Source organism: Conger conger, chromosome 2 (genome assembly GCF_963514075.1).
Source record: "Conger conger chromosome 2, fConCon1.1, whole genome shotgun sequence".
Taxonomy (NCBI): domain Eukaryota; kingdom Metazoa; phylum Chordata; class Actinopteri; order Anguilliformes; family Congridae; genus Conger; species Conger conger.
In genome coordinates, this window is record NC_083761.1 from 53,936,060 (window position 1) to 53,946,694 (window position 10,635).

Genomic DNA, 10,635 nt, shown 5'->3' on the forward strand with positions numbered 1-10,635 from the left:
GCCAGGTCGTGTAGTGGAGGCAGAAACACTGGGGGTTTTCAAGACCAGGCTTAATACAGTGCTAGATACTATTTAGGTTCAAACTAAACAGTAGTCTCACTTTAGTGGTAGGGAAAGCTGAGCATTGCTGGGCTGAATGGCCTGTTATCACCATTATGTTATGTTATGTTAACGATAAATTTAGTTTGGACAAGTAGATTTGAATAGTAGCAGTCAAAAAACCTAATGTTGGACCCTGTCATTGGCAAAGGCCTCTCATTGAGAAAAAGATGTTCAAAACAAATACTGCAACTTTTGTCCCCAAGCCTTAATCGATAATTTCTTGTGCAAATCCCAGGATTAGCAGAGCACACAGCTCCTTATTTCATCTGGGAAGCTGACTGACCTTTAATTGAACCAGGCAATTGCATCCATGGCAACCTAGAGGCATTCTTCCCCTTTCACCACTGGTGCCCATAGAGACGGGTCTCTGGCCTCAAAGGCATCAAAGAGAAGATCTGTGGACACTCAGGCTGGGCAGCCAGCCACTTCATGTGAAGCTGGTCTCAGGGCGGGTGAGCACAGAACATTAACTGGACTCCAGAGCAGTGTCACACAAATCCTACTCAGGGTAGGAGAGGTCACTGCAAATCAAAGCACCGCCGTTTGATTGAACAGAGAGCAGGTCAAAGCTGGGGCATCTAAGGGCAGTGGTGTGGCTCATACTTAAACTGCAGGTCAAGTTTGTCTTGGTGGATGAATTGGCAATATGTACATAAATGCATAAATATTATCACATTTATTACTGGCTATTCTGGTTATTCCATTATTTTAATCAGTGTGAGGATCCAGTGTATTCCTCCTCCTTATATGTTGAAATAACATCAGACCACCCTTGAAACCATTTAGGATGTAACCCTACCCCCTCCTGGGATCATGCCTGCGGATCACATTTAGTTCATGACTTCTTATTTTTATTGAAATGCAGGGATTCTGAGTTGACAGAGGTCAGGGTTCCAGTATGCATATCACTTTAAATGAAGAGTGCAGATATCTGCCAGGCCTGTATGTTGCTCGAGAAATAACTTCCTCTGAAATATGCCAGAGTCCTGAAAGAGCCACTTTGTCTGTGTTGGGTGGAGGCACATTTGCACTTGGCCTCAGTCCATTTATTCGTATGTTATTATTACTTCCCTGGTATAATAAATAGGCTCCATTCTCAAATACTCTATCTAGGGTGGTCAATCCCAAAATCTGATGAACCAAAAAATAAATTCAGTGATTGTTTGTCCTGTCCTTCAAAGCATGTTTTGGGGGTCCATCTAGTTTCAGTTTTAGGTCTTTCTTTGAAGATACTTGCTTTTGTTGATTCTGCTGTTGTCACCATGGATGTTGAACAAAAACATCTGACAGGACGTAAAGAAACCCATTAAGTTGTCTGTTTCAATCCCATGTGATGGTCCTCCGCTCTGAGCCAGAATCTGTTTAATTGATCCCACTAAAATCATGCAGCTGAGCACAGAGATGATGAAACGCATGCATGTTTCCACAAAGCTTTCTCTTGACCCCCCCCCCTCCTTGCCTCCCAGATGCATCGCTCATCACATGAAGCTCATGTGATGCTCCTCGTGTTCATATAGCTGGAAGTGTTTAATAAATAGACGGGGTTGCATGAAGTATCTTTGTATACTGACATGCAGTAATCTGACTTTTCCTTGTGGGCTTAGATGTCTTGATGTGTTAATCGGAAACAATGCAGTGCTTATGTGTGATGATATGATGGAACAAGTCTGTCAGTTAAACCCCCCTGGTCTTAGTTCTGTTCATTACGCGATATGGTTGTTAATATATGTACTATCATTTTACTATTGTCGTTTGATACATGATTCCAGCGAATTGTTGACTCCCTGGCACCGCTGAATTATAGTTTATATGTTATACTATCTGGCCAACACATGAAGTTACCTCTGTAATTCATCATTATGGAGTGGGGTGGCAAAGCAGTGTAACTGCATGGCTGAAGTGGTGGCCAAACTGCCGCTGCATTCTTCCCAGAAGAGCTGCTGCCTCATGCCATTTGGCCTCGTCCTGATGTGAATCTGGGGTCACTAAGGATTCCCTATGCAGGCCTCTCTTCACACCAGACTGACTGCCACTCCACAGCCCCACAGGAAGGGGGCTCTGCTGAGACAGATGCACAGCTCAGAACACACAGAGTTACAAACAAAGAACACTTCCATCAGGTGTCAAAGTGCCTTTCTTTCCAGGAGGAGGATATTTGTGGAAATGTCATCAGATTTTTAGTGGGTAAAAAATATATCAAATCGTCAGATCCATTTTTACTCCTTTTAATTTAGTTTTGGCTTCCACAGTTATCCTTGTGTTGTGTAAAAACATTATCTGCCTGTCGAGTCTGTGAAGTATTTGGTCTAGCTCTCACTCTTTGTTTTTGTGTGAAGATTTTATCCATTTTAATCTGGAATATCACTTTTCCTCGATGTGTTAATCACTCTTCCATGCTGTTTGTTGGCAGCTGGTCAGAGAAGCGCGAAGACTGGAAGTTCCAGAAGACAAGACAGACCTGGCTCCTTCAACACATGTTTGACAGAGAGAAGGTAAGCTGTCTGGATTGCTCCCTGGAATAACAAACCCATGCACAGATAGTCTCGCTTTCCTCATAAAACACCAAGGTGTGCATGTCGCCGCCTGGCTTATCCTCCAGTCCGGATTCACGAGAGACACCAAACGCAGAGTGCAAAATCCAACGCTATTGTAACACTATCCCCGTGCTAAGAGTAGAATTTAAGAAAGTTAAACACCCTTTGCTATCCCCTTCAGGAAATAAAAACATTTAAATGGCTCTTTGAACTCAACCGTTCATATGCAGTAGCATGATACTTTAGAGATTCCCAACATATTCCCCCTCAGTATTGTGAGTCATTTAAAGATTGTGTTATTTTGGGACTGTTCAATTTTCGCTTTAATGGACTGTTCTTATGTGTACATGGGGCCCCAGAAGTGTGAAATTGAATCTGGACCATGCCAGTGCAAACTGTGGTGGGCAGCCCCACTGTGCAGCACATAGTGGGATATAGCTAGAAATGATTGTAAATGTGTTCAATTTCTGTGCAGACAGTCAAGTGAAAAGAAACAGTGCCTGATGTGTTTCAGAGAGCTCATGTTTATCAGTGCTCTCGCAAGTTGACAGAGCACACGGAGCAGTGAACATGAACTTAATTATCTGGGCATGAAATGGGAGAAAATACTGGCACATTTCTTGAAAAATTGAATTTATTACTGTAGCAAGGATCTCTCTTCTACAGATCATACGGTATCGATGGTAAATATACGTCAATAACACGAAGGCTTGGTCCACCCAAGTACAGCTAATATGAAACACGTTTAAATTCACAAACAAAGCCCATTCCCTTTTCATTCATGGCTGTTTATGGCTGTTGGAGTTCAAACTAAACATCTGAAAATGGCATTTGAGGTTCATGGATCCCTGCAGGAAAGGAAAATAAACAAAGTTAAGCTGAGGCCACTTTCCCTCAAACAATACGATTTGCAATTCACAAAACATTCGCCCATGAGTTTTACATAATTCAAATGACCACTTACTGGAGTTACCGAATGTCATAGCAATGACAAAAAATCATTAGTTTGTCACTATCAAAGACATCTTTACTGTTACAGTATATTGCTACTAGAGCAAACATGATGACAATCAATAACGCACAATAGACAGACATAGTTTACCCAAAAACACAATTTTTGCGGCACAGAATTAAACAGTTTTTCTGACTGTAAACCTGATCATTCCTCTGGGACCTAACTAACACCATCGTTTTGCAGCCTGTAGATAAACTTCTGCATCAGGGGAACCTTTCCCAGAGTACAGTATGGCCTGGCAGCTAAACCCCTGCAGATTAAATGGACACGCGGCCGTATTGTTCCAGAGAACAAGTTTGTCAATTAAACCCATATGACTGGATAGTCTGCGGGCGTAAAGGTACAGTAGGGGTTTACTCGGAAACAAAATGGCCGTGTCTGTATTAAACATGCAAAATCGCATTTCTGCCTGGAGGTCTGTCTGCGCGCTCAGTCGTTGGTGGGGTTGCAGGCCAGGGCTGGGGGCGTATGACATGAGCGATAAGAGGGCGTAGGTGCAGGGATCTCAGGCTGTTAAGAGCAGCAGCAGCCCCTCTCTCCTCCTCTGTGCAGATCCATGCCAGCATTCCTGAGGCCAGTATCCCTGCTGCCTCCCATACAGAGGCCTTCAGCACTGCACTGAGATACTGAAGATCTTTCAGCTCATGTCACAGCTCCACACTGGAGTCTTCACTGAACGGTGGAAGAAGCGTTTAATACATGTACACCCCAATTCGGTTCTAAGCACATCTGGTTTCCGGGACTGGGTTTCTTAAATGTACACAGAGTGGCAAAAATGAGGCTAAAAACAACCGAGGGAGTTTTGGTTTAACACGCATGGCCAAAGGACCAAGATTCCTTTACAAAGGCTGGTTTGAGATTGCATATGTAAGCCCCATAAATCATAGATAGGAAGTTTCCTGCCGCAGACTTTTTACTTTCCTGTGGGTATGCAAGTTAAATATATTTTCTAGGGAAAACACAGCTTAGAACTGTATATATGTGCAACGAGAAGATAAAGCAAACTACGGACCTAAACGTTGTTAATGGAAAATCGGCTGTAGGTCAACATTTTTTGTGTATTTGTCTTTTGAGGGCTTTCCGCTCTTGTTCTGTCTCAGAGCTGGCCTCAGGCTCACAGAGGAGATCCTGCAGTTTGACACAGACTTAAACAATAGCCACAGGAGCCATGGTTGATGTCAGTTTTGATGGATGCTGATGGATAGCTGTGTGGGTGAATGGGGCATGACTGTGTGAACAGTTCAGGGAGGGTGGTGAGAGGAGGTGGCATGTTCAAAGTCAATGGGTCTGGAGGGTGTGTGTGGCGTGCTTGTACCACTGTCATTTGTGTGTGTTTGTGTGTGCATGGCATGTTTGTGTATGTGGCATGATTTTGTGTATATCTGCAGTGTGTGTATGTGTGTGTGTGAGTGGCATGTTTGTGTGGGTATGAAAGGAATATGGGAGTAGCTAAGACAGGCTTTGGATTCAAATACTTTTCTACACTTTACAGAGCTTGTCTGGTGTATTAGAACCAGATAATACACCAGAAATACTCAAAATGTACAGACCTAGCCTTCTGGTCCTCTTGGTTGCCTCAGTTGCACCAGACAAGATCAGTCGAGCAGAGAAAATAATTTGAATCCAATACAAATCCACATTTGACCCAGGTCTGCAGGCTGGAGTGCAGCGTCATGTCCCTGGCGGTATCGTGAGTCCTTCCCATCCCCTTCCTTGCAGCCTGGACACGCACAGTCATGCGCTCTGTCTCCTTCCTGTCCGCAGGTCCCAGACGGGAGCTTCTCTACACTGCTGCCCTACCTGGAGGGGCTGCAGGGGGTAGCGCGGGACACCACGGTGCAGAAGGCTGAAGCTCTCGTGCGCGAGCTGGAGGGAGAGGGGGCAGAGGGGCAGGAGGCCCAGCTCAGGGCACACAGGGCCAGGGAGGTCATCCAGATGCTGTCCTGACTCCTGAACCAGCACCATCCTCAGTTACCACATAAACCCACTCACTCTCAGGAACACCCAGTCACCCAGCTCAGGGCACACATGGCCAGGGAGGTCATCCAGATGCTGTCCTGACTCCTGAACCAGCACCATCCTCAGTTACCACATAAACCCACTCACACTCAGGAACACCCAGTCACCCAGCTTGGGGGTGCACAGAGCAAGACAGGTCATCCAGATGCTGTCCTGAAGCAGCACTGCGATCACTTACCAGAACAGACCCACAATATCCAGTCCATCCAATCAAGGGTAGCTTCTAATCATGTGTTAACATATAGCTAATAGCAATAGCTTAATCCAATAGCCAATGTGGCCATGGGGTAGCTGTCAGTGGGTTTTTAATGTGATGTTTTGAAGTTGAAATTCCCCGCACTGGGAGACATTCCTTTCATTTCATGCATTGATTTGTGTTGTAATTTACTCGCCCTCTTTACAGCAAAGCTGTTTGTTATAATGAGTCAATGAAACATGTCAAATATTCCATATGTATCTGTTGTTTTCCTGCCACAGAGTGCGGTTGGGTTCTCATGAGCTACAAATTGAAGTGAACCAGATGCAGTGCTTTTCTGAGGGTCGACGAAACCATAGAACTAATGGCCAACAGAAATGAAATTCAGAAAAATAAACCCATTCTGCTTTTCATCACTGGAGCCTGAAGCCAGTTGCGTTTGGCAGAGATGTAATCTGAGTATGCGATGCAAGTTGAACAAGCAAACAATTCACATAAAAATAAACCTTTTACATTTCTTGTTGAATTTTTATATTTTGGTTTCTTCAGTTTATAGCGTAAGAATTATGGTTCAACCGTGAAGTCGCAGAGAAATCTGATGGTTGTAGGTTTTTGAATTGAATTCAGAATGGTTCTGATTCTTCAGGCTCTTCCTTGTGTTTGTATCAGAACACTGCTGTTGACTGTTGGTCTGAAACTATTTACTTCACAAAACACGCACAATGTAAAGACTGGGGCATTTGTGGATCCCTATAGGGAAAACAAACGATGTAGATGAGGGCCAGCTTCTAATTTCAGGCCCCTTTGTACATCCCCTGACATTCAAGAGCTGCACTTCTGCACCGCACCACAATGAAGTCATTCTGCTTAACGTCCCACCAGACCTGGGTCCAATACTTAGTTGTTTTGGGCTCAAATACTTTTCTGCGCTCGATTGATCTTGCTTGATGCAACGGAGGCAACCAAGAGGACAAGAAGGCAGTTTGCACTTTTTGTGTGTATCTCATAGGTTCCAATACACCAGACAAGCTCAATAAAACATAGAAAAGTATTTGAATCTGAAATCCGTATTTGACCCAGGTCTGTTTCCCACATAACATGAGGTCATGAGGGAACAATCCTGTTCACAAGACCTTGATGTTTGTGTGTGATGTGTCAGTCTTTATGACGGAGTGGGAAATGTACAGTTAAGTTTACAACTCTGAAGGCTTATATTGCTAAGTAAGGTTAATAACCATTTAGTCATCACATTTAGTATTATAGTCATATAACCATGAGTGGGTTGGTTGCATCTATGCCCACAACACTGTAATGCATCACTGAGGCAAAAAGAAATGTTTATGTTCATGACAAAAAAGGATACAATGTACAATGCAGCCCACCCATTTCTACCAGCAAAGCTTGTGGCTTACAAGTAGTTTTTTTTCATCTTATTTCTCTGAGGCATTTCAGACTCATGTTCTCCGAAATGAGGTCCACACACGCAAACGCTCCTTCAAAATGAAAGCCTATTTATTTATCTGTTCTCCCACAGTCATACATTAAAAGAACCCCTGGGAGCAGTTAACAGTTGGTTATGTAGGCTGTGGTGAGGTGTTTGTGTGTATGTTCATATGGGGGTTGTTTTGCCCTGCGGGAGATACAATCAGTTACATTTTATTTGGTTCTATATCCCAAATTATGAACTGCAGCTGTGCTGTGCAGAGGTGTGTGTGTGTAGGAATGGCATTAGATTTTTATGTTCATGGCACTCTTGCTAGCATATTGCCTGTAATAGTTATTTTGTAGTAGTGAAGATTAATTTTTCAGAGAGATTTTTGAGTAGAGAATAATAGGTAGGTTATAGTCCTAGGGAGGTCCACAGCTCAGCTGGACTGCAAAGTGAAAAGAAACTGCAAAGAGGATATTATAATATGCAACAGACTTACAGTTATGAGGTTACTACATTACTACATTTTGTTTCGTGTCAAAAAAGGCTGTTTCTATAACACCTTTGCTATCTGCACAGGAAAGACCAAGATGAGTGCTATATCATGGGTCCCGGGGGATTTCATTTATTTGTCACCTTTTTCAGAAAGAAGCAGATTATAAAAGAAGTGAACAATATTTGAGTGACAGATGAAGTTCATATTGTGTCCGATGGTAGGGAACTATTTGTTTTGACTTCAGGTCTGTGTTGATTTGGTCATTTTAGTGGGAAACCCTAAAAATATTCAACATACAGTACATGCAGTATGTTGAGGAAATGCCCTACCAACCCAAAAACTTAGCAGATCCTATCAGCAATCCCAATAAATATAGTGCTATTTGATTTGTATCATTCTTTACGGTAATATAATGGGTTAATTTGAAAGAACAGCAGACAATCCACCCACCTTATATTGTGGAACAAAATGCACAGTGGACCAAGATGTACAGTGCACTCCATTTGTATTTGGACAGTGACACATTATTTATTATTATAAATATATTATTTATTATTATATTTCATATTCAATAAGATTCGCCAGATGCTGGGTATCTTCCCTGGTGATGCTCTGCCAGTCCTGTACTTCAGCCCTCTTCAGCTCCTGATTGTTTATGCTCAATTGGATTGAGGTTGGGTGATTGACTTGGCCAGTCAAGAACATTCCGCTTTTTGGCCCAATAAAACTTGGTTGCTTTAGCTCTATGTCTTGGATCATTGTCCTGCAGCATGATGAAGTGTGATCTAATCAGTTTTGATGCATTTTCTTGGATCTGAGCAGACAATGTGTTTCTGTGTACTTCGCATTCATCTTGCTGCTGCCATCAGCAGTGACATCATCAATGAATACAATGAGCCAGTTCCAGTGGCAGCGATACATGCCCAAACTATAACACCTCCACCACCATGTTTCACAGAAGATGAAGAGGTGCTTTGGTTCTTGAGCAGTTTATTTTAGCCTCACTTTGCTCTTGCTATCATTCTGCTACAGGTCGATCTTAAGTGTCTGTTTACAAGACCAGACCATCTGTTTTCCAGAACTCTGCAGTGTTTCTGATTTGTCAGAAAGTTTGGGTGTTTTTTTTTTGTTTTGTTTTTTTCTCAACATTATGGTGCTAATTCTTTGGTTATCTGTAGATCCCTTTGCGATTACTGAGCTCAGTGTTCTTTTTCTTCTGCAAGATGTTCTAATTATTTTGTAAGCTTAAGATTTGGCTTATGTCTCTTATTATATTTCCCTATTACTCAGCCTCATCATGGCTGCACAGAAGAAGTGATTGAATACACCTGTCAATTACTTTTGGGCCCCATAAAATGTGAGGACTATGTATAAAGAGGTATGTAATTCCTACACGGATCGCCCAATATGTTAATACCCTCTCATTAAAGGTGACAGTCTACTTTAGCCTCATATTCGTTGTTTCATTTCAAATCCAGTGTGCTGGAGTACAGATCCAAAAAGTACAGAAATTGTACCACTGTCCCAATACTTGCGGACCTCACTGTATACACAAATGACAGGGGAGTGCTATATCATGGGTGCTCATTTGGTCTCATTTCGTCATTTACCATTCAATGAAGGTGCTGTGGTCAGATGAGACCAAAATTGAACGTTTCGGTCAGATACAGCATCGGCATGTTTGGCTTTGGAACAGTGATGCATAAAAGGAGAGACACCTCATAGCCACAGTGAAATATAGTGGTGGGTCAGTGACCGTTTTAATTCCAGAGGTCCAGGTACACTGCTTCAGGTCACTGGTATTATGGATTCCATAAGTCCATAAGTATCAGGAAATTCTGGCTGAAAATGTGGTTGCCTCTGCAGAGACTTGGCCGTAGGTGGACTTGAAAGCATACCTCAAACTCCACACAAAAATGGTTCAGTGACAACAAAATCAATATTCTGCAGTGGCCATCTCTGCGCCAGACCTCAATGCAATTGAAAACCTGTGGACTAAACTGCAGAGGGCATTTCATAAACACAAACCCAAGAATGTGAAGAATCCTGCAAGGATCTGCATCGAGGAATGGTCCAAAATCCTTCCAAATGTATTCATTAACCTTGTCAAGCATTACATTAAAAGACTCCATGCTGTTATCTTTGCAGAGGTGCCAATAATTATGAAACCTTGATTTTGGTCCAAAAAAATGTTTTATTAAATGAATGCATTAATTAATTTCTCTATAATTATACAGTTTTTTTTTAAAGTTTTTTTTTGTTTTTGTTTTTACATTTGTGCATTGCCAGTCAGGAGTGCCAATAATACTGGAGCACAGAATGTTTGGACCAGTATAGGTATACAGTATTCTGTATATATATATTTTTTATTTCATTCAGATGGAAGGTGGGTAGATGGTTACAGATAGAGATGGGATCACAATACAGGTGGTGCCATGGAAGGGAATTGAACCCCCGACCACAACGTCTTTAAAGTCACTCACTCTGGACTGCACAAAGCTGTCTTCTTTTGAGTTTAGTTGGAATAATTTTGTTTGGGGTTTCTCCTTGATATTATTGTAAAACACTCAGAATAATTGTGAAGTTGTGGCTTGTTTATTCCTATTCCCTATTTAATGTGTTGGGTAACTGAGTATATTTATGCCTGCAGGAAAATATGTGTTGGTACAGGCCTATTGCTGAGCTTGTGATATAACCCTTCATAAAAATGAAGAAGAAATGATGCATATAATGAACAACACAGATACTAATCTATATGTTATGTTCAAACATATGGGAAAACTATATACTTTTATTTAAATACATCTTATCAATCTAATTTTTTCTGAAAACCATAGGTCTCAA

The 10,635-nt window shown here is 42.0% G+C and overlaps 1 protein-coding gene across 2 annotated transcripts in view; it reads left to right on the top strand.

The window, feature by feature from the left end:
* LOC133115765 (uncharacterized protein C7orf50) overlaps positions 1-6,392 on the top strand; it is a 98,344-nt gene extending 91,952 nt beyond the window's left edge. For both annotated transcript variants that reach the window (XM_061225392.1, XM_061225393.1), the window contains exons 5-6: positions 2,513-2,594; positions 5,416-6,392. In XM_061225392.1, the coding sequence (XP_061081376.1) occupies positions 2,513-2,594; positions 5,416-5,598 (265 nt within the window). In that variant the 3' untranslated portion in view covers positions 5,599-6,392. The remainder of the gene's footprint in view (positions 1-2,512; positions 2,595-5,415) is intronic.
* Positions 6,393-10,635: the final 4,243 nt, after the last annotated feature.